Source organism: Carassius auratus, unplaced genomic scaffold, assembly GCF_003368295.1.
Source record: "Carassius auratus strain Wakin unplaced genomic scaffold, ASM336829v1 scaf_tig00002576, whole genome shotgun sequence".
NCBI lineage: Eukaryota > Metazoa > Chordata > Actinopteri > Cypriniformes > Cyprinidae > Carassius > Carassius auratus.
Window position 1 is genome coordinate 2139745 of NW_020523459.1, and position 25206 is coordinate 2164950.

Below are 25206 nucleotides of genomic sequence, written 5' to 3' on the forward strand. Positions count from 1 at the left end.
CCAAAGATAATTAGTTTTCACATATTCTTATAAATGTACCACTGAAATTAGTTATTGAGGCTTTGGCTAAATCCTACATTAATCGTGTGTCCCCTCTGCATTACAAGAAACCTGCACATGGGCACTTTTTGGTAGTTTTCTGTTATTGGTATATATGTATATATATATATATATATATATATATATATATATATATATATATATATATATATATATGTAAGCATGCCAGATTATATTTCATAACAGCTTACAATGAAACTATGCCACATGCGCTCTTTCTGTTTTGGACCATTTGCACTCAAATTGATGAATTTAAAAATTCAATAAATATGGCCAGTTCCAACAAAATGCCTCTGAATATAACCACTTATTTACAAATACCAACAAATGAACAAGTTATATTTGTACTTTTAATCTGATATTTTTTAATTTAGGGGAAATTTTTAATGCAAAACACTAAACAAACCACAGTCAAGTCTTGTGCGGAACCCTTTTTTAATTAAAAAACCACACTGCCACCTGCCGGACGGTAACGGAAGTGACACTTAGTGAGCTATGAGATCTCATCATTTTGAATACCACTAACAACCAAATACCACTAACATCAACTTTGTACTAAGTTACTAAATCATATAAGTCTTAAGTGCCTTTAAACATGGTGTTAATAATATTAAATTCTTATAGTAGGCTGATGTATAGAGCAAATACATACTTTATGTGCCGTTTAAAATTTTTAATAAGGCGTGATGATACAAAACCCATTTCTGTTTGCTCTTTAGTAGCTGGCCATGTTCTGTAAGAGATTAATTGGGGAAATCAGTTATTAGTTTCCATAATGACAACACTGTCCAAAATGCCATTAAGATGAATTTGCATGTTATTACAGTGTTTTGCTAATATAAAATGCTTACCTTGCTGATCCAGTCAACGTAGACACTTACATGAGTAAAAACGGTGGGCTTCTTGTTATAATTGCAGCCCCAGTCTGAACCAAAGCTCACAATGCCGTGGACCTCCCAAGTGCCGTCACTTCCAGTTCAGGGGGCCATCAGAGTCGCCCTATGTTTTGTGACAGGGCAGTGTTAATCTGTTGCATGTTTTTTTACTTAAATAATTTGTTACGTAGCCTAATTTATGTTTTATAAGACATCTAGGTTTAGACTAAAGACTGCACAACCCACAAAAATGTACAGCCTGGACCAGTCGATGCTAGTTTTTTTTACTGTAGATTTTTAAAGTTTTTTTTTATTTTTATAATTTTTCTTTTTGCTTCAAATAAAAAGAAAAACAAGAGAAAAAGTAACGCAGTGGAATAAAAAAAAAACATTTAAACCAGTTAAAGTAAATTGTAGTAAAATTTTACAAATAATGAGTGATGAAAAATAAATAGTCTATAAGTCATCAGTATCTCCTGACATTACATCCAGCAACAATGCCATCTCCACCAGCGCAGACCATGTTTTGTGTGACCTGAGAGCCCCAGCAGTCAGACTTATAGCATGTGGCATAATCCACCACAGGCAGAAGAGCCTGCTGCAGGATATCAACAAGGGGTCTATTGGATATTGACAATAAAAAAAAGGCACAGTGAGAAGAAAAGAGGAAAAAAAAGATTTTAGCAGCACAACTTCATCCATAGCCATCAACATTAGTCTACCTACTGTCGAGACGTCCCCAACCAGTGATATAGCAGGGAGCATTGTGGGGCAGAACACGGCCATCAGCAGGCAGACATGCAGGAGTGATCGTGTCATTAGGAAAGACGGGACACTCCAGTTTGATCAGGGCGATATCATTACTGTGGACCAGACCCAACATGAAAATTAGATTCATTACACAAGCGTTCAAGATACTGTATGCATCTCTGTTGTTTGTGATGTGTCGTTGGGACTCTGTACCGGATATTGAAGGAATTCCAGCCCTCGTGGACAATGATCTTTCCAGCGGTGATGGCCACAGATTCTCCTCCTCCTCCTTCAGGTTATGTTTTCCCAGATACTCCCTATAAGTCCTGCTACTGCTGCAGGGCCACGAGAGGAAACAAAGCAGTTCAGAAACACTCACAAATACTATCAAATGGTAAATAATATTACTATGAGATTCCTCAGATCCTCAGACTAACCTGATGCAGTGAGCAGCAGTCAGAACCCACTGATCAGAAATAAGGCTTCCACCGCAAGTGTGGAACCAGCTGCTGCCACGACTGTACTGGAGGGAAATCTAGGTGAAGAAACAAAACAGGGCTCAGATGTCTTCCCTTGAAGTCATTTTACAGTTTTTATTTATTAATTTTTTATTTGAATGTAAAACTAAGCATCTTACTAAGCCATATTATTGGGAGATGTAGAGACAGCGTATAACTTATATTTATATGTATTTTATGTACGTTTTACAAAGTATGGGGGGGGGGGGGGGGAATGTCAGTTTAGAATTTTTTTTTATTTCTATTAAAATTTCCAAAGCAGGATTATTATCTTTAACTAAAATGATTTAATTAATGGAACTAAAGCTGAAATAAAGCAAAATATAAATATTAGAAATTAGAAATGTTGCCTTGTAAATGAAATAATTTTAGGATGAAGCACTAAGATGAGTAATTGACATTAAATAAAAACTAAAACTGAAAAAAAAAATAACACTAAAAGTGACTCATAAAAGTAATTCAAATTAAATGAAAATTACAATAAAAGAATGTAATATAAAATATAAAAGCTTATTCAAAATATGAATAAAAGCTATAATAAGACAATATATAGGTGCATCTCAATAAATTAGAATGTTGTGGAAAAAGTTTTTTTTTTTTTTTTTTTCATTTATTTCAGTAATTCAACTCAAATTGTGAAACTTGTGTATTAAATAAATTCAGTGTACACAGACTGAAGTAGTTTAAGTCTTCTTTTAATGTCTATGTTCTTTTAATTGTGATGATTTTGGCTCACATTTAACAAAAGCCCAACACCCAGTGTCCAGGATATTTTTATGACTGTTTTTATTTTGTAGGTGTTAGACTGTTTAACTGAGCTCAAGTCACAAAGAAATAAAAAGTTAAATTGAGATTTAAATTGAAAAAAAAAATATATATATTATTTTTATGTTATAATTATGATTATAATAAATAATATTTTCATCTCAGAATTAAAACTTAAAATCTAATAATTCCTTTTTATGTTACAATTATGACATTTTATCTCATAATTATGACTTAGCAAAGCATGATGTTCTTTTCTTATGTGGCAGAAATGACCTTCCATAGGACACACGACTACACTATGTACAGTAAGTCGACTTCAATGACTGTCACTTTATCACCTTCCAAGAGTGGCTTGCGCAGAGAGATTGAGACACGCAAGGCTGAGTGGCAAACCAAGATGGAAAAAGCCATGATGCGAGAAAGAAACATTGCATGAATTACATCTCAAAGAGGAGGAGAGGAGCGAGAAAATGAAGCGGTGTGAGGAAAGAGAGGTGAAGGCCTTACAGAGAGGAGCTGATATGCTTGATATGCTGTAGTTTCATGTTACCCATTTAGGGCAGCTTCTCAAAAGCCTTAGGTTCCTAATTAAAACTAGATTTTATGTGTCCTACATATGTGATCTGTGTTCATTATCATGTTTACCTTTGTTGTACTTGTACTGCGCTCTGTAGGCTGGAGGGCTTTGAAAGCCACACCACATCTTACACATCAGAAAAACAGCAGGAACCGGATCAAAAAATAACATCCCTCCGGTATAATAAAGCTCTCATAAAAATCATCACTGAGTAACCCATCATCCAAAACCTATGGTGTATATTATTATGGTAAATATGCAACCCATTTAGCCAGTAGGCCTGCTTTAGAAACCAATTCCAACAGCTCTTCATAAGATTGTAACTTAGCAATTTATATATTACATAAGTTACTGTGTAAAACGATTTCCTTACTCTGTCGTCACATTCACTGTGAGAAGGATAATATCCATACACTGTGCCCTTGTTAATGATTAATGCATGAGGTTCATTATTTATTCATGCATTATTTATGAAACTCTTGCTTAATAACTAATTACACAGTCTCTATCTTTAAATAATTTCATAGATTAAATTGTAGCTGCACATGTCTCTTTTTCTACTTCCATTCATTTTTACTATACAAGTGCTAAAATCTCCTACATTTTTTACATTATAATGATAACCACAGACAGTGTATACATATTGTCTAAAATGTACACATGCTTTAAAATGATTATTTATTTAGTGATTTGTTTTCATCAAAAAAATAATCAGTAATATTTATCCTATTAATGGATGTTTTATTTTCACTAAACAATCTGTACTGTACTCATATTGAATCTACTGCATTCAGAATGTCTCATTGTATGTCAGGAATCTTTCATGCAGTTTCTAATTGGTCCTGCAGGGTATCTCTAATCTCATCCCAACAGGAAGTGTTCAGTCAGAGGGAGATCATCAGTGCCCTAAGTCGTGACCTGGCCCAGACTCATCCTCGGAAATGTTTTTGTTAGACAAACTGAAGAGGACCTGAAAAGTATAGCAAACCGAGAGATGGAGAACACAAGTCTTTTTCCACTTTAAACCTCAAGAAACACTAGTAAACTGGACAAACATTTACTTTAACAAAACTGAACTGATTTATCACTTTTGCATGTAGAGGATAAAAAAAGCTTTCTTTTGTTTTTCTTTCTTCTCCTAAATATAAAAAATGATTGAATGTCAATAAGATATCGAAAAAAATGAGTTCCACTGAAAAAATTATACTCATTAAAGAATCCTGAAAATTATATTTAGAAGAAGAAACATTTCTTGAGCAACAAATTCAGCATATTTGAATGCTTTCTGAAGGATCATGTGACTGAAGACTGGAGAAATGGCTGAGCTGCCATCACATGAATAAATCACATTTTAAAATATATTAAAATAGAAAACAGATATTCTAAATGGTAATAATATTTCACAGTATTAGTTTTAAAAGCATGCAGCCTTGGTTAGAGGCTTCATTCAAAAGCATTCAAAAGTCTTACCGACCCCAAACTTCTGAACAGTAGTGTACATTCACAAGAAAAAATGGGCAACAAAGAGACCAAGGGGTCACACAAACACTCACACTGGCAGATCACAAACAGACACGCTGCTAACTGTTATATGGATGCTGTTTTTTTCAGGATGTGGCACTCATGACTGCTCCAAATGATGTCATCAATCAGGGGTCATCGCCACGAGCAGGAAGGTTTGACATGAGAGAGCGAATCAGAGCTCTAGAACAGAAGTGGCCTAGCAGTGAGTAATGATCAAACCTTTGAATGTGGCGATCATCATCTGATCTAATTCCAGGCCAAAATTAACCTACATGATCACTTTTCTTCTGTACTGTTTAGAGAGCATCTGTCCCAGCAGGGGGAGCCAGAGAAACAGGGTCAGATGAAGACTCAGAGACTTCAGAGATCTGCAGCTCAGAGAGGGTCCATCAGTTCTGTGGTATCTGCTTTACACATTCTGAATTACCTATCGAATAAGAATATTTTATTGCAAAAATAGAATAAACATATCAGTCAACACTGGATGACAGTTAGACACTAATTATACAGTTTTAACAGTTTTAATGATAACATTTGGGCATACTTGAAGAGAATAAAAATGTATGGATGTAATATTTTTCTAATAAAATAGCTACATTTCTTATATACTCTAAATTATGATCACAACTTCACTAGTAACACTGAGCTCTCAGAATCAGTTTTCAAAGTGACGAATCTGATCAATTCAGATCAAAATAGTTTGACACAGGGGCATAAAAAAAGGTGGTCAACTGACTCAAAATTCTCATTACAAAAACCATTTTAAACTAAAAGTCAGATGTTCTTGATTCCACTGAAGCTCAAGATGCTCTTTGGATCTCTCTCAAACTTAAATATATAAATGGTCCCAGACTGTTGTGTACTGTGTAGTGTGCTAAATGTGTTTATTTGATTCCTGCTGAGTGGTTTTGTGCTCCCTGAAGCTCTGACCAAGGCAGCACGAGAACGTACAGCCAGACTGGACACGTCTGATGCTCTGGAGCTCAGTGAGAGAACGGTGAGTGCGGCACATACTCATTCAAACTAAATTGTGTGAAACATGCATCTGCAGCCTTAAGATTGTGCTCTATTTTGAGTTTGTTTTATTCATGAATCATTAATGAGTCATTATTTTTTGTCTTTGATTTAGTACCTGGAGCTAGTGTGCGTGCTGCATGAGGCCCTGGAGCTCAGTGACGTTGAGCTGTCAGGATGTGCTAGTTTAAAGCACCTACCTCCTGATGAGAGACAGCACATAGTCTCTATGAGACAAACAGACCTGGAGTTTGTGAGAACCCGCCTTGATCTAGAGAACAGACACAAAGCCAACAGCAAGAGCTACTGCTGGAGGAAAACCAGAGAGAGATACACACACTCAGGTGCAAACAAAAGAAAAACACACATTCATGACAAATAATTCCCCCTCTGTTTCTCAGTGTTTCTCAATTTTATATTAAGATATTAAGAAAAGAAACAAAACAAAATAATTCCCTCTCTTCCTCAATGTTCACTTGATTTTCAATATATGTTTAGTGATATATGTCCAAAAAATAATAGAAAACAATTAATTTATTACATTACATTACAACTATTTGTTTCAGAGAGAGCCAGGTGCTGGATTACCAGATGCAGACCGAGCTTGAGAGTGTGAAGGCAGAACTAGAGACTCAGAGACAAGAGATGGAACAGCTTCGGCTGGATCTACAGGACAGCATCAACCAGCTGCAGAGAAACCAGCAGGAACGCAGTATTACCAACAGAAATAATAGGGTATCACACATACAAGCTCACTTGGAAAGTGAGAAAGTCTGACTCACACTAACTTTGTGATAGAGAGTTTTTTTTTGTTTCCTGAACAAACTTATTCCAACCTGAAAACACAAACAATTCTGACTTGTCAGTTTGTAAAATCAAATAATCTAGCTAATGCATTTCCAGTTACAAAGTCAGTGGAACCATGATGCTTTTACTTACAAATCAACTGATTTCTTTGCCTATTTTAAGGCATGATGGGCATGATTGAGAAGTCAGAATTTTTTAAAATTTCAGACACTCTCTCTCTCTCTCTCTCTCTCTCCTGTCTCTCTATAGAGAACCACCTTCAAGTGGTTCATAGCTCACCCAGTGAGATCTATAATAAATACTCTAAATACTCTAAAGAACCTTAGTATGGAGAGAACAGACAGAAAGAATGGAAGAGTGGGCCATTACAGCTATATACCAAATGAAAGCTATAAAAAGGTACGTTCAGTGGCAACAGTGTATTGGTTTTGAATCAGTGCCCCAATGCAAGAGTTTGTGTGTTTGATCTCCAGAACATATGCAAGGTCTAAATCCATGCTGTCTGCCACAGGCTGTCTGCATGGGGTTTTACAGAGACACTCCACACTGTGCAATTAATAGATTTTTCAGCAGCACCACCAAATTTGTTCTTTCCTGAGCTCATAATCTCACTGCTATAAATGGAGCTTGAATCTGCTCCTGTTCGTTTGATGCTAGACCTATTAAAAAATAGCACAGACAGAATACAAGAACGCGTCTTTTTAATACTTGCGTCTGCCACAATAATGTTATGCATTTGAATTATCTTCATTTCGGGGCTTTTCTTAGCAAATATTCATTAAAAAATGATATGCCATGCATAATTAATTTTATTGAAATATGTAATAAGCATTTGACAGCCCTATTTCTTTCTGTGTTCGCAGGCACCAGCAGTGAAGAAACGGACCTCACAGATGAGACTGAAAAGGAAAGAGAGTGAGCTAGATAATCAGAAGAAAGAAATGGGGCAGAAAACGCAGATCTGTTCAATGGTCTCTGATTTGTCCAATCCTTTGCAAGCTCCTGAGAGCTCCCAACTACCCCTGCTCACTGAGGCCCACTGACATGAACACAACTTAAGAGCATGCAGTATTATACAACTGTGCTTTTTAATAATAAACAATGTTATAATATTTCCTAATTCTTGTTTCTCTCTATATATGTGTGACACAAACACACAGCAGAGTGTTGATATACAGTGCGTCTCTGCACTAGTGCAGTGAAACTTTCTGGAGGTTTTATAATTATGCCAGAAGTTGGCGACATGTGACTGTTTTTATGAGTGAGTCATATGAATCATTCATCCAACTGATTCATTTACAAACACGGATTCACTTCATGAATTAATGAACGACACAAGTAACTGTTACTTTAATGAGTGAGCCACTGAATCATTTACTCAGCCGATTTGTTCTAAAATGCGGATTTAAGGTGTGTTCATACCATTCATGTCCTCATAGAGCTCAACCTGACCACCTCATATTTAGATATTGTAATAATTCCAAATCCAAGGGTGTGAAGAAGAGCTCCAAGAAGAAGGTCACGTGTGTAATCACATGGCCTGAATGCAGCATAATCCCTAATGGAAACATTAAAGGTAATTTTTTTTTATTAATATTTTTATATTTACATCCCTTAACACTGGCAACATCGCGGTGGTTTGGAATTATATCAGTAACATCAGCAGTAAATCCATCAAAAATATCTGAGGGATAAAAAGACATTCCTGTTCCCATTTATCTGAAAGAGTGCAAAAATCTGGTGTTTAACAACAAACATGCCTTTGGATTTAACATTAATCCACTGTGTGGGATCATTTCCCAACTGTTCTCTGCACATAGTCTCTTTTCTCAGGAAGAATTACCTTAGTTCCTTTTGTTCCTCACATCTGTTCCTCATTTACAGAGCCATCTGACAACATTAGAGATTCAGAAAAAAAACGGTGATGTATTTTGTTAATTAAACACATTCAGTTCTGTGTAGACAGGCATCAAGGATAAGTCTCCCCTCATCGTTTTGTCTGAATTACTGTCACACAACTCTGTTTGCTTGTTGTGGGTAGAGGAGAATAGAAGAACATAATGGACAGTTTCCAATAAAGGAAGGCTCCTGGAAGTGATCATTAAATTTCATTATACAAGCAGATAGGATCACATGAATCCATCTGAAGAACCCAATTTACATTATATTTGTTGACTTTTTTTTTCTTTGAATGTAGAATCAGATTATCAGCAAAATACCAGTGGCCCCACGTAATATTTAAAATGATCCTCCTCGTCTTCCTCATTAGTGCTGATCACTATATGAAGTGGGTGGATGAATCCCAGCTGGCATCTGCTCCATTCAGATTGCTGGCATCAATCCAGCCCATTAAAGGATCAAGAGAGGAAAATCAGTTCAATTATTGAAAGAGGGCTCAATCCTTTGTTCATGGGAATTCAAATAGTACAAGAAATGCTGTGTTCCCCAAACTGTCTCCTTCGATTAGAGACTGCTTCCCTGTGGCAAAATGTCAGTATTGCATTATTAGCTGGTATTGTAGAGTTCGATTCCTGTAACTGTATTGAACCCTTGAAATACAGTGTGCCAAAAAGCCCAATATAGTGTAGTGTCATATATAGTGAGACTTTACCATGTAGTTTTTTTTAATACAACTATACAAATTTTATTATCTTGGGAGTAAATTATATAATTATAAATTATATATATATATATATATATATATATATATATATATATATATATATATATATATATATATATATATTTACTCCCAAGATAATAACACAGTTGCAAAGCAGTTTATGTATTTTAAGTTTCACTTTAATGGTGGGGGGTCACATATGTATAAATGTGTTTTTAATTGTATTACCATTAAAATGTTTTTAAATCTGAAAGATTTTAAAAATGTTTTTAAAATAAGTCTGAATCAAAATACATAAAAAACAGTAATACTATATATATATATTATATATATATATATATTACATTTAAAGGAACTGTTTTCTATTGTAATATATTTCTTAATGCATGTTTAACCCTGTATTGGCAAAGCTACATCTTCAGAGTCATTACTCTAGTGTCACATGATCCTTCAAAAATCATTCTTACATATTGATTTGCAGCTCAAGGAGCATATAATATTATTATTAATGTCAAAAACAGTTAGTATGATTTATAAAAAAATTTCAGTATTCTTTGATGACTAGATAGTTCAAAAGAACTGGAATAGAAAGCTTTTGTAACATAAATGTGTTTACTGTTACTTTTTGGTCAAGTCAGGGTGGGTTAAGCACTGAAAAAAAAAATATTGTAAGGCATAATCTATGTAATTGTTAACCATTGTTGGCTGTGTTTCTTTGGGTGTTCTGTGTATACATACAATCATGAATATTAACGTCTGATGCCTTATCGCCTGTATAAAGACACTGACAGCATCCCACATCACAGACATCCTCTGCTGAGGAGACTATAAAGGCAACTGGTTGTTGATGGACCATTTAATCAAAACCTATTCTCTCATTCACAGATATCCGCTCTCCCCTGAGAGAGATCTGAAAGTGTAGGCATTTTCTCATCCTCTCCCTTCACAAAAATGCTGATGATTTCAAGAAAGAGAATGACAGAAGCACTCTGTGAGGGTCCGTAAATAGCAATGGGTAGTGAGGTTGATGGCCTAGGGATGGATTTCTTAATGAGCTAAATAAATGGCCACTTAATCCATCCACAAACACTGTTTGTCTTCACCTGAATTCCCCCCTGACAAGCTGTCCTCCCCAAACAAACGTTGTTGATGTAGTGTGCCATGCTCGAGATTTTTTTGTGTGGTATGGAGTTAGTCTGTCCTGTCATAGACATATCATTCCTGCAGGTGGCACCACATACAGTTACACATAGAAGTCACTGACACTATTATAATGTGAAGAACTGTGAAATGTTAATGTAATTTATTCCACTTCGTATGAATTCAGCTGAATACATATGATATTGGATTCTAGATGTGTTATATATTTAATTAATTCACTCTGCAAGTACCAATTCTGATTTATGTCAAGAGCCTCTCAAGCTCAAATTGGGAAACACACAGAACCGTTTTTGATTCATTTGGAGTTGGACATGATGTGAAAATAGTAACCTTGATTCAAAGACCTAGCTCATAAGAATCCCAGGAATTGGGCTATACTGTATTTTTTGATTCACTACAGAGAATTTGCTTACTTGAATTTGATTCACTTTGAAAATTTTTAGGGACTATATGCTCACTGAACTATAGAAATGTTTTCTAGTGTAGATCATTGGTTTTGCTGCATTTTTGTGATTCATTAAAATCAATATAGCCTACAGGAATTGGTATATACTGATAGTAGCAGTATGTTTCGTGGTATTCAGCAGAACAGTCAATATTTTACACTAATATTGTTCATCCAACATTTATTCCCTCTTTGGTGCAGGGATCAGGAATTGTTATTTCTCCTGGTAAGAGATTTGATATGATTTGTAACATTTCATAATTATTTAATTTCATTATGATAATATGTGTTTATTCATCAGAGAGCTGAGAATCAGTTGAGAATATTTCTTCATGTCATTTCGCCAGAATGTGAAGTTTATGAGTCATTTGAACCATTCATTCAACTGATTCGTAAACAAATGGTTAAACTCAGATTCATACATTGACAAAACAAGTAAATGTCCTTATGAGAGAGACACGGAATAATTTATTCAGCCAAATCATTCAAAATATAGATAATGAAACAAGTCTGTTACTACAGTATGTCCTAACTTACTTTGTGACCAAGAAAGTACATAGTATGAGTTAAACATTACTGTATAGAGTACAAAACAATACAAAACTGAGATTTGTGACAGTGTAGATTAATTTCTTTAAATTTTTTTGTCATGTCCAAAAACCTGTAACAAAAATCACAAGAACTCTGAATCCTATTATTAATAGCATATGATCCCATGTCCACTGTAAAGGTTGCATTGCCTATGTTTTTCTGTGGAGGAGTCTTATCACGGCCCATGTTGGGTGGTACTACTGTGGCATGGTGGAATCAGGGTGTGTATGTGTAAAATGTGTCTGAAAATGCCGTCTGAAAGACTGGCTCCTCATTGCAGATAACTTTGTTCTTGGTTCCCTTAAGGATGACATCATAATGGGTGATCATACAGCAGCAGGAAGTGTTATCTGTGACATGTTCAGTCACAATAACCTCAAATGCGCTAACAAACACACATTTCTTCAGGCACACACACACTCCATCCTATTTTATCCCAAAAGACTGCATTTTATCTATACAAGACACACACACACCCATTCATATCCAGAAGCAGTCCCTGAAACCTCAGGGGGTTAAGTTGTGTTTGCAGTTAAAAAGGACTGTCTCCAACTCAGGGGTAGCCAGAGGGTTGTGGATATGGTAGAAGCTTTTGTTTTGGTAATCTGTGAAAACAAGTGGAATATATTTTATAACAGTCACTTGAGTATCTGAATCTGGATCCTTTGGCTGATCCCACTGAAAGTAAGTCTGGTATCATTTTATACTGTTGCGCTGAGATTTAAGGAAATGTTAAGTAAGTTGTCTACTTGTTTAATATTAAGCATGTGTTTATCAAATTTAAATCGTTCACAGGAGACCATCAGATATGTATTTTATTGATTGATTTGTTAAATAAGATCACATATTTCTGCATTATTTTATTAACTTTATATATAACTGATTAATGAAAATAAATCAAACTTTTCCTATAAGGTATTTTTTTAGGTGCACATGCATGTTTAGTATTATAAATATTCCATTTACTGAATATACAAGAACAAATGCATCATATATGAACTTTTTTCTTTGCACTTCAGTTCTGTCTGTCTGATTCAGACTGCGTTAAATGAACAATGTGCCGGGTTCTGAACATCTTATTGGCTCTTCTGAGTCGCTTCCTGTTTGCGGTGCATGGGATCCTGACAGTGTGGCGTGTAGTGGAGGTGACTGGAGAGCCCTCCTATTGGCTGCTGCTGATGGGTGTGACGCTGCTGGGTGTGGAGATGGCAGTCACTATCAAATACACACAGAATGCTGAATGGAAATGGTGAGGTTATGCTATAGTCCTATCAAAGACATAAATATAATGACAGTGGTGTCACTGGAATTATTGCAGAATTTAACACAAATATTGGTGCATAGCGCTGTAAATGAATTTGTTGCAACATTTTGTTTGACTCCGTATGAAAATAATAAATAGAATTTGAAATAGAAAAAGAATTATGTATATATATCCTAGTATAATATGTTATTATGTATATATATCCTAGTATAACAGTACTATTGTGAAATATTATTAAAATTAAAACAAAATATAAAATATAATATGCTTATTTGATGCTCAAGAAAAATAATTGTTCTCTATGTTGAAAACTGTTGAAACATTATATTTCAGGATTCTTTCACGAAAAGTAAGTTTATATGAACAGCATTTTTTAAGCAGACATCTTTTGTAAAATTATACGGTCACTTTTAATCAATTCACTGAATATCTGTTGAGTAAAAGTATGATTTGTTTTTCAAATAACAAACAGAATGTTTACTGACCCCACACTTTTGAACAATATAGCAACATGTAGTTTAAACTTGAAAATTAAAAGCAAGGAAAGATATTTTTATAATGATATAATGTCATTACACATTTTTGAGGTCTCTGACCCGCAGAAAAGCCACATTTTTGATTGTGATTTTAAAAAATTATATATTACAGAAATATCATGTTTAACGAAAGAACTAAAAAAATAATGTGAATTTGGAATGACATGTGGGTGAGTAAACAATGAGAGATTTTTCCTTTTTTGGTATCATATTAATACTATTAATACTATATTAAGGAAATGATGTGTTTGTCAAAAATACTTTTACCAACTTTCATGTAGCTCTCAGAAAAAAGAGAATCTGTTATGGCCTTTTTAAAATAACTTTACTAAGTTATTCCAAACGTTATAGTACAAAACGACACAGGGTTCAGAAGTAGGGTGCCTTAATAATAATTAAAACACTAATGAGAATCTGGAAAGTTGCACTCGTTACTTCGGCACTTCAGTCTGTCTTGCGGGGACTTGTGATAATAATAACAACCCCTTCTCTCAACTGAGGAAAAAAACTAACTTAGCATTCACACAGAGCAGCACATCATCACATTCAGACTTGATTCTGTTTATTGGTTAATTTATGCATGTACATTGAGATCGCTATGCTAGGAAATGTTTTAATGAGACTCTACCCTCCCACTGACATGGACGGACGACCTTCTGAGGACTTTCTCCTTACCTCTGTCTTTCTCATCAACCTCTTCGCTCTACCATGATCTCCACCTGAACTTTTCTATCTCTCCTTCTCTGCCTTACTACTTTTCTACGCATACTATCTCTCTCCTGCACACTACACTTTGAAGTCTCTGTGCTCTTTAGAGAGGCTCGCATGTGTCAGTGGGGATTTGCATAGCTAATGGGAGTAATTTGCAGTCTGCTTTGGGCTGGTGTGCCTGCAGCACCGGACTCTGTGGTGTGACCCAGCTTTACCACCCAGTCAGAAGAATCTGACACACATACAACTGTGTGGTGGTTTTACTAAGTCAAAAGTAAAGAATAGGCGTGCTCCTCCATTAATGTGATGATCCACTCTTCTGCAGGTTCTCACCTATGGTGTTTCTATATCTGAGCACTGTGATTCCCTCGGTCTGGTTCCTGGAACTGAACCTCCTACAGTCCAATCTGCCTATCAACTCGAGCACAAACTCTGACCCGCAATTCTTCTCCCAGATGCCTCTAACAATGGTGGGTGGAAAACAATCATTAACTCTGACCTGACTAATTTTGGTGCTTGATATTGCAAATTGGTGTGTCTTACAATATTATATTTAATGTATTATTTTAAATATGAAACAGTTTTATTGTTTTCTGCACTTTGTTATTCTTCTTGTTATTTCGATACAGCGGCTAATGAACTGGAATCTCCCACATTCACATAAAACGGCATAAGTCTGTATTACAGAATTTGACTCTAGAAATATTGAAGCATGTCCAATAACTTAAATAATTGGACCAGATTATGACCTTTTTAAAAAACAAAAATGTAAGAAATTTATTTGATTTAAAATTTTGATAAAGAATGAAGTTCTCAAATATTTTCTTTAGTTCATCTTAATTTTTGTCTTAAGAATAAAATGACAGGCTTTAATATTTGATTGTATAATAGCCAAGTAATAAAGTTGTCTAATACATGCATTCTGCTTAAAACACTGGTTAATCTTTACAATAAATGTATCCATCATTAACATCAATGCTGCAATGCTTAATATTCAAAAGAACCCAATAAATGGATTAAATACTTTCCCACAAATAGTTTAGTTCTTAAAGTAGTTTTTTCTATTGAACAATCTTAAGAAAAAACCGCTAGAAACACTTAAAAGTATTTTTGAAAATGCAAAGTATTTGTAAGTTTATATCCAAGCTCCAGTGCTTTTATATAGTTACATAAAATGCTGTTGATCCTGTCTGAGGTTTTTAAAGGTTTAGACTTTCTTACAGCTCTGTATCTGACTAATCAGAATTTTTTTTTTATATTGATGACTGTGATAATTGTTTTTTGTTGTTGTTGTGACTTTGTGTGGGTGGAAAGCTGGGTGTTTTGTAAGAATACGCTGCAATAGCTAATCAGTGACTTTACTGAAAAGCGTTTTTGAAACCATATCATCTCAGTTGTCCTCTTTCATTAAGTTAATCCTCCAGTGGATCTTTTGTTGAGGCACTCCAATGAGTCAAAGCAATCATTTTTCCTTATTAACTGTTTGAACCTTTTTAATCTGGCATAACAATAAGATCTAAACAACAATTTTGATTCATCCATTTAAATGATCGCAGTCTTGCTGTGTGCTCTCACTGTCTGGGCTGTTACCATGGTGATTAGCCCATTTGTGGTGTGTGTGTGTGAGACAGGGGTTGGCGGAACTTGATCCTGAGAACTGGGTGGAGGCTCTGGAGCAGACCATGTTGATCGTTTTGGTTCTGGGCCGCTGGCTGATGCCGAAGGGCGACATGTCACGTGACCAGCTATCTCAGCTCCTCATGGTTTATGTGGGGCTTGGAGCTGATATCCTGGACATCTTTGACACGTTTAAGGAGCCGCAAGTGAAAACCAAGCAGGCTGTGATCATTGTTGGGCTAAGTTTGTTCTCCTGGGCCTTGATGCAGTTTCCTCTTGTTCTTACCCAAACCAGCCATCCCAGAGTCCGAGAGGAAGGTCAGTCAGAGGCTGTAAAGCCTGGGCGAGCTGGCTGGACCGTGTCCTGCTGCTCTAGCGAAGTCTGGAGCCTTCTGCTAACGGTGGGTCTACAGGATGGCCCATTCCTGATTTACCGTCTGTACCTCATGATACGTGAAAATGTTCTGAACCAGCTGATGATCTTCTTCACATGCAAGAACATCCTCATTGTTTTGCTGGAGGTCTACAGGATCGGTGTTGTCCACTTGGAGCAAAGCAATTCAGGGGGCAAAACTGAGTCATGTGACCTGTCTCGTGGACACACGGAATGGACTGATGAAGAGGCTATAGAATCCAGTTGTCAAGAATAGATTCGATTCACACTCTCTCTCTCTCTATCTATCTATCTATCTATCTATCTATCTATCTATCTATCTATCTATCTATCTATCTATCTATCTATCTATCTATCTATCTATCTATCTATCTATCTATCTATCTATCTATCTATCTATCTATCTATCTTTAAGGTGACCCCATCTTTAAATCTGTCTCTGTAGACACAATTAAAAAATAGTGCCTTTGTGTGCTTAAAAGTTTTGGAATGTTAAACTTACTCAAAATCTTATCATAAACATCTAAATTAGATTCAAAGCTTTAGATTCTGAGACTGTATTATTAAAAAAAAATCTCCCAGCTAGCATGGACAGCATGAAGAGCACAATAGGTAGCAGTTGCTGTACCACTTGAGGTCAGCAGATGGGAGTGTGAACAAACTCAAGGCAAGGGCTGAGCAATATGATGAAATTCAGAAATCACTCTGGAGATCATGACGCCTTTTCAACTGTACCCAGACGCACAGCCTCTGCACACAGCAACCTGTGACATTTTAGCATCTAACATCAGCTCAGTGGGTAACAAATCAGTTCCTGAGTGCTTCTTGATGTTTGTGAAGGATCTGTCCACGGCTGTCTCATTACTCAAAGTTCAAGCCTTCCTTCTTGCTCAGAACTCTTGTATCTTTTTGACGGTGACATTGAAGTACTGTCATGAAGACCGAAATAGCGTGCTACAAAACCTGTGCGATTGGAATGCACAGCTGCTGTCAATCGTGGGGTTAACAGCAGAAAGCAGTGGTTTATTAGAATGGCAGCTAATAAGGATATCAGTAAGAATAACAACACACATGCGCTTTTGTGGTTATTGTTTGTTTTGACAAGCTGTCAGATTGCTGGCCAAGTTAAAAGAGAGGAAGAAACCTGATAGACGTGAATGGAGAACGACAGAGAGGGAAACACCTCAAAGTGAGCCCTTGTCATTAGTACGGTTCTGTCACAAAAATCTTTAATTCCTGTGATGGCTGACAATGCCTGTGACAATTTTATTTTATTTTTTGACATTTAAAAAAAAAATCTCTCTGTGGCTGTCTCTCACTCTCTTTCTCTGTACTCAGCTCTCCGTTAAAACAAATCAGCAACAATTAAAGTCCCCTAAAAACAACCTAACACAATAAAACCTGCATCGTTTCCTGCGCCCTCTTGGCTCCCCAGACTGCACATTCTCAATTTCAAAGTCCTCTTCCCAAAACTGAGTGCTCTGTGGATACTGTAATGTGCTGGATACAGCAAGGATGAAGAACAAGAGAGAGAGAGAGGGAACAAGAATGAAAAAGGTCAGAAAGGAGAGATGAACTGCATGCTTTAATGAGATTTAAACTCGTGGGAGGAGACATGCAGTCAGCTGATCAAACGGTTAAACAACAACCTGCCCTAGATAGACAGAAGAGAGGAGAAGAGAAAGGCAAAGGAAGGAAAAGTGTGCAGCTCTGAACGTTTTGGAAAGGTTCAGTTCCAAAACTTAAGAAAGTTCCTTTGTTTTAAAAGGTTTGGAAAGGTTCAGAAAGGAAAGTGTGCAGGGATTTCCAGTTTGGAAAATTTAAGAATCTTAAAATTAATGGTTTATACATTCCTCCACTTTCCTTACAACCTCTTTCTTTTTCAGGACAGAAAAAAAATTTCAAATGATGTTTGAACATTTTTGTGCACATTATGAGAGTGCGCATTATATAGGTTTGAAAACAACATTCAAAATCCAATGTATGTTACAATTCATTTTTGGGTGAACTAATAAAGAAAACGCACACACCCACACATAAATACTTATTTCTTCACATTCTTTCATTTGAAACACACATATTCTCACAATAGCTTTAAAGGAACAGGTGCATACCTGTAGAACAACCCTTGGCAAGAATCACATGACTAACTTTTCCTCTGATTCACAACACACACAGCAGCACATATGTGAAAAAGTGGTTTGAAACTGCAACAGCATGCTCACTTTTGTGCTGTCAGTGTGAAACAGGCCTTAAACATCTACTCACTGACTCAAAACTCCATCTGTACTATAAGATTTGATCAGCCCTTGTTACTGTCAGTAATTTTTACCAAGATATAGAGTAATAGCACTTAACTTGAACTATTTTATGGCATATTTATAAATGATTGGAGCCATGTTAGCGAACAAGAGCACAAAGCACCAGAGTGGGACACTGTGACAGCTATACATTACAATCTATACGTAATCTGACAGTAAATGCCATTGTTTTGTAGTAAATTTATAAAATATATTTATTTCTCTCATATAAAATCAAATTCAGCTTTTTCGCCTATTTCCCCCCTCGAGCTGATCTAAATCGTCTGCAGTCATCACACGTGTGTATTTTGCATAATCTAAGGCTCCTACATCATGAGCTGTCCATCATTCTCTCTGGGGCTTTTTATCAGATGAATCAATATGATGGCATTAATTCTCTTTTCCCACTGCCTCTGCTGCTCACCCGCCGCCACTAGCAGATTTTCGATATTAAAAATGTATATATATATTTTTAAAGATAACTTTTACTCTGTCCATGTGCACACATGTAAACCTGCACTTGGCAGGAGCGTTGGCCTCGCGCCTCGCGATTACTGCAGCGGCTCCTGCATAACATGCCGTTCAAAAAGCAAAGGTAAACCAATTTTTTTTTCTGCTTCAGCGATCTAACTGCTTATTATGTTTCCTGCATAGGCTATAAGGCAAAATCGTTTACTGTTTTGTATTTCTTTTTCTTTATTCCTTAAACCCCTTCTTTAATTCTTTAATTATTTATAAATATTAAGCTCATTTATGGCCTTGAGTGCCAGACAGCTGGTTGTCCAGTATAATTCCACTCACACAACGGGGATTTGTTGAAAATGGAGTCCTGAAAAAATACAGATGTGAGTTATTCAAGAATGTGCTGGTTGTCATTATGGTAATCAACAGAAATGTGTGTCAATGGAAGCGCAAAATACAGGACTGACGACTATATTCTGCTGCTGTGTCAATGAGGGTTAAAGGGGGGGGTGAAATGCTATTTCATGCATACTGAGTTTTTTACACTGTTAAAGAGTTGGATTCCCATGCTAAACATGGACAAAGTTTCAAAAATTAAGTTGTACGTTTGAAGGAGTATTTTTGTTCCCAAAATACTCCTTCCGCTTTGTCACAAGTTTCGGGAAGTTTTTTTCGAGTATGGCTCTGTGTGACGTTAGATGGAGCGGAATTTCCTTATATGGGTCCTAAGGGCACTTCTGCCGGAAGAGCGCGCGCTCCCGTATAACACAGCACTGAGAGCACAACAGACATTCACTGATCAGATAGAGAGCGTCGCGAAATGTCACAAAAGGAGTGTGTTTTTGGTTGCCAGGGCAAGACAACCCTGCACAGATTACCAAGGAAAAAAAAAATAGCATTAAGGGACCAGTGGATGGAGTTTATTTTTACAGAGCATCAACGGAGTTGTGCAAGTGTTTGTGTTTGTTCCCTGCATTTCGAAGATGCTTGTTTTACAAACAAGGCCCAGTTTGACGACGGATTTGCGTATCTTTTATTTCTTAAGGATGATGCAATCCCAACGAAAAAGGGTCACGATCGTGTGTTGGAGCCGCAGGCGGTGAGTAAAACTGCTTAAAATATCTCTGCCTCCTTGTTAGTGCATCTGCCTCCCATGCCGGAGACCCGGGTTCGAGCCCCGCTCGGAGCGAGTCGTTGTTGCTGCTGCTCTTGTTCAGTTTCAGCCTCGGGATCTGATTCTGGATCATAAATAAACGGCTGAATCTGACTGTTAGCCATGGTTTGTTTTGGATGATGGTTTTTTTCCTCACGGTAATGTCACAACTTCCAACAATCTCAACGCAAAAGCCTACTGGCGCTCGTGATTCTTTAGCTCCGCCCACACGTCATGCCTCCAGCCGGTCGTGTTTTTCCGGGAAAAATCGGTACTCTTAAAAATCTTTCTCTTATGAATATAATACAACTAAAGAGTTTTTGGAGTTATGAAGGATGCAGTACTACTCTATAGGTACTCAAGATTAACAGGATATTGAGTGAAAACGAGCATTTCACCCCCCCTTTAAATCCAGAGCATCAGAAGCCCAACCCATGACTTAAACTGCTTTAGCTTTCCAAAATCCATCAATAGGTTTGAACTCATTTTGAAATACTGTGTCTGATTCAACTGTGTTGTATTTTTCTCTGCAACTTATACAATATCCAGAGAGCCTATGTGAAGGAGCAAGTGACGGAGTAAGGCTGTAAACAACACAGAGAGTACTCAACAAGAACATTTTAGCTGTTACTTTTTGTTATGATATAATGTTATATTGATTATAATGTTAAAAAAGATCTCATTCTATTTTGACTACAAATCAAGTTCTTGTCACCATAAATCAACATTCTGGAGAGAAAACTGTGTGCTGTAAAAATTCCAGCTGGGCGAATCTGTTTGAATCAGATGTCCTTGCCTTCAGTTTTTGACATGGATTTCTACAGATAATTTAAATATATATATATATATATATATATATATATATGTATATATATAGGCGAAAAATACATATAAAACAAGGAACTTGTTACTATAACAGTTACTATTAATTTGGTTCATTTTGTCATTGAATCTTACATAAGGCTGATCATGATAGCTCCATTATCTTCACAAACGTTGGTTGTTTGTTTGCACAAAGTTCAATTGTGCTTTAATCTCTTTAATGTCTCAATTTCTTCCAGACAGCCATAAAATAAAACACATGGGCTTAATTCTTAAATTTCATGCATCTCTAATTTTTCTCTTGAGCACTTTCATATTCAGCAGAAAGCACTTCCCCAAAACTCCTGCAGACTTTCCACACATTTCATGGCTCAAGCTCATGTTTCTAAGGTCTACAGTTTCCAGGCAGAGGGCAGACTCGTGGGTGGACATTTTCCTGAATCCTTTCACATGAATTACTCAGAAAACCCTGAGCATATTATTGAAGCCATCAACCTGATGAAACTTCAGTGAGATCATGCAAGAATAATGAGGAGATGACTTTGTGACATAATCACTGAGAAAATTTGTCACCATAATTGACCAAATATATTTAGCAAGCATCACATGCATTTAAAAGAATGAGATGCCATTCAGTCATGAGATGATAGAAGACACAGTTCATAATGATAAACCTCATTTTGTTGCTGCTCTAGTCTAACTGTGAACAACATCTCTCTTTCTGTGTGTATTAAGAGCCCAGAGACTTACCCGAAATAAGATTTACACATTTACTTACCTGGCTTATTTACTTGGTGGCACTTTTTTTGTTTGTTATTTACTGTTATTTATTTTGTCTAAAAATCATGCTTTTATTCAACAAGGATGCATCAGTTACACAAATATTACACGAATAACATTTTCCACAAAAATATTAAACATATTTCAACTGTGATAACAAGAATAAGAAATAAGCAATGTTTATTGACCACGAAATCAGCAATTAGAATGATTTCTGAAGAATCATGTGACACTGAAGTAATAGCAGCTAAAAATTCAGCCTTGACATCGCAGGAATGAATTACACTTTAAAATGTATATGAAAACAGAAAAGTTATTTTAATGGTAATAATATTTTACAATATCCTTTTTCCAATGTTTTTGTTTTAAATACAGCCTTGCTGAGACTTCTTTGAAAAAAAAAAAAAACACCAGTGTGTATATATAAAATATATAATATAAATATAATTCATTAGCTGAATTAATAAGGCAGATTTTCTCAGCTCAACCCCTGATTGTGGTTGATTCTGTCACACTGAGAATCCAGTTGGAAAACAGCTTCATTTCCTCTCCTCAAGAGTTACAGAGTATGTGCAGCTCCTAAACTGAGAGAGGAAGTGTTATCTGCACCCTGCCTCCAGACAGAGTCAGTCAGTCAGTTTCAGACGGAGTGCGGAGGGGCTTACCGAAGCCTTTTCAGGGGTGTCGAGTCGAGGATGAAGTTATCAGTGCTCTGGAGTTTTCCTAAGGAAGGAGTGCAGCTTGAGAGATATATGTGTGCACGCTCTTTTCTCTCTCACACACACAAACTTGCACACAGAGTTCAAACATCTTCACTGGCAAACAGGAAGATGCGTGTGATAATTTGACTTTAAAAGCATTCCGCTTCCAGAAACGAGTGGAAATATCGGTGGCAGGCTTGAATCTGAGCTCTCAGAAGTACATGCGATGCATTAATAAGCACCACTCGCCTGTGCAAATTTATACAGACCTACACAAACTGTACAAATAGGGAATCAATAATAGCATTACACACACACAAATAAACACGTATGAGATGCATACCAGGGCATCAGAAGTATATAGGCTGCTAGATCACAGAAAGAATATTCTAGTGATATCATAACAGCTTGATAGAAGACTATGGACAGTTTTAAAGATTAAAATCTGTAAGTGCCTTTAAATATTTAAAACAAACGTTGAAAAATTTGTGGTTGCACTTTTGCAAGATTACTGAAAAATATATAGAGAATGTATAGAGGCCACATTGAATAGCAAACACCACACTGCAGCCCATCTATATCTGTACCCCGAAAAACACTTGACAGTGAAATTTGCTTGGTTGAAAGTGAGGGAAGACAACGGCACAAAATTGTATAGTCAAAGTTATTTATCTTTAATCTCAGCCTTTACACTGTATGCAAGCAGCTTTTCTGAGATAGCCTGACCCTGTCATAACTGACAAGAAAGTCAAAGAAGAAACAGATCTTTTACTGTATTCGGGAGACTCCCTGCTCAACAAACTCCTATTTCCAATCCTCTCAGTTTACTGTTTCAGTATGTAAAGCTGGGCAGTATTTCTAGTGCAAGAACTGTTTCAGAAAAGAAAAAGTTTCCTCTGACCATTACTGACTCAGAGAGAGCCTTTAAATTGCATTTTCATTTTAAAGGTGTAACATGAATTATATAGATTGGTGACTTACCAAAGAGCATAATCAGAGTAGCCTCATCCCCCAAACTACCACTTCAAAGTCACTGCTCATTTGCTTTTATCTTTGCTGGTATGCTTTCTCATGACCTATGGTGATTTTCTGATGTGGCTTTTGGAAAAATAATTAATAAATAAGAATCACTGAGGTGGAAAAGATCAACCCCCACCTAAAAATGACTAAAAAAGGTAATTCAGTGAGGTGTAGCTATTCACCTTTTCAATGGCAGACAAAACAATTAGACTTTTAACTGTGATCAGCTGTGGTCATTTTGATTAGTTCAGCATGAAAAGAGCTGTCCTGGAGCATTTCAGTCCTTGGTAGTGCCACTGAAGCAAACAATCAACTATGGGTGGCGAGGCACTGTCAAGAATCAAGAAAGAGTCAAAAAGACAAATCAAGAAAAATAATTGCATTGTGTGCATGTGACAACAATATCACAAATTCTCCACAAATGCAGCTTGTATGGGAGGGTTGCAAGAAAAAAGCCACTCCTGAAGAAAGGACAATCAGTTACGACTGAGCTTTGCCAAAATATACCTTGAAGATTTGAAAAAGACCACATGGAAAGAGCTGTGATGGTCAGATGAGACTAAAATTTAATTATTTGGCCTCAACACCAAATGATATGTCTGGCAGAAATCCAATACAACTCACCATCCAAATAACAGCACTTGTCAGGATAGAAGGAATAATAGAAAAATCTGCTGCCCTCTGCCATAAAATTGTCAATGGGGAGAAAGTTTACCTTCCAACGTCCAAATGACCCAAACCACAGCAAAACTAAGCAGACAGTGTTTGAAGGAGAAAAAGGGGAATGTCCTTGCAGGCAGAAGAGTGAGCAAATGTTGCAGAGACATCCCCACAGACTAAAGGCTGTAATTAAAACAAAAGTTGGTTCAACAAAATACAGACACAAGGGACAGATCCTTTTTCTAACTCAGTGATTTTTTTTCTTTTTTTCTCAGACATGTTGGTGTCAACACGATAACATGTTATATGAGTATATTAATATGAATAAATACAGCTGGATAAAACAAAAACTGTGACTCTCTTCATATCAGACTGCAAAGCAAAGGGCATTATATATAAATACATACATACACACACACACATATATATATATATATATATATATATATATATATATATATATATATATAAAATCAACATTAGAAAGTCACCATGTATTAAAAAATGTTACAAAAAAGGTAAAAGTAATCTCAGAAATTTTATTCTTTAAATGTGCACTCAGGATAGCAACACCAATTGCCATCGGCATGGATGAATGAGATTTGTGTGTTAACTGCTGAATGTTAAATGTTTGTTTTTGTAAAAAAAAAAGTCCCAGAAACATCAACAAAAGGGACATTCTTGGATTCTTGCATCAGCCACGTTTCTAGCATTTGTAAAACTGCATTTTTCCATCTCAAAAATATATCTAAATTACGGCCTATGCTCTCAATGTCAAATGCAGAAATGTTAATCCATGCATTTATGACTTCAAGGTTAGACTATTGTAATGCTTTATTGGGTGGTTGTTCTGCACGCTTGGTAAACAAACTACAGCTAGTCCAAAATGCAGCAGCAAGAGTTCTTACTAGAACCAGGAAGTATGACCAAATTAGCCCGGTCCTGTCCACACTGCACTGGCTCCCTATCAAACATCGTATAGATTTTAAAATATTGCTTATTACTTATAAAGCCCTGAATGGTTTAGCACCTCAGTATTTGAATGAGCTCCTTTTACATTATACTCCTCTACG

At 36.2% G+C, this 25206-nt stretch overlaps 1 protein-coding gene, 1 long non-coding RNA gene and 1 pseudogene across 2 annotated transcripts; 2 read left to right on the plus strand and 1 right to left on the minus strand.

The window, feature by feature from the left end:
• Positions 1-210: 210 nt before the first annotated feature.
• Positions 211-2762, minus strand: LOC113069836 (chymotrypsin-like elastase family member 2A; annotated as a pseudogene).
• Positions 2763-3277: 515 nt separating this feature from the next.
• LOC113069947 (uncharacterized) lies at positions 3278-7990 on the plus strand. Its single transcript, XR_003279832.1, has 10 exons — positions 3278-3465; positions 3646-3798; positions 4397-4588; positions 5160-5274; positions 5373-5472; positions 5996-6069; positions 6202-6430; positions 6653-6821; positions 7143-7292; positions 7757-7990. It is a non-coding gene; the product is annotated as an uncharacterized LOC113069947 (long non-coding RNA).
• Positions 7991-12624: 4634 nt separating this feature from the next.
• LOC113069831 (transmembrane protein 26-like) lies at positions 12625-16497 on the plus strand. The gene is made up of 3 exons (XM_026242884.1): positions 12625-12962; positions 14550-14694; positions 15856-16497. Exons 1-3 carry the CDS (start codon positions 12769-12771, stop codon positions 16489-16491), a joined length of 975 nt encoding a protein of 324 aa, XP_026098669.1. The 5' UTR covers positions 12625-12768; the 3' UTR covers positions 16492-16497.
• Positions 16498-25206: the final 8709 nt, after the last annotated feature.

What these genes read in the sequence shown, in the direction of transcription:
- LOC113069831 (XM_026242884.1), top strand. Translation starts at nt 12,769, where the DNA reads ATGTGCCGGGTTCTGAACATCTTATTGGCTCTTCTGAGTCGCTTCCTG. An exon ending in CAGAATGCTGAATGGAAATG is followed by an intron (nt 12,963 to 14,549) that starts GTGAGGTTATGC and finishes ACTCTTCTGCAG; the next exon opens with GTTCTCACCTATGGTGTTTC. An exon ending in CCCAGATGCCTCTAACAATG is followed by an intron (nt 14,695 to 15,855) that starts GTGGGTGGAAAA and finishes TGTGTGAGACAG; the next exon opens with GGGTTGGCGGAACTTGATCC.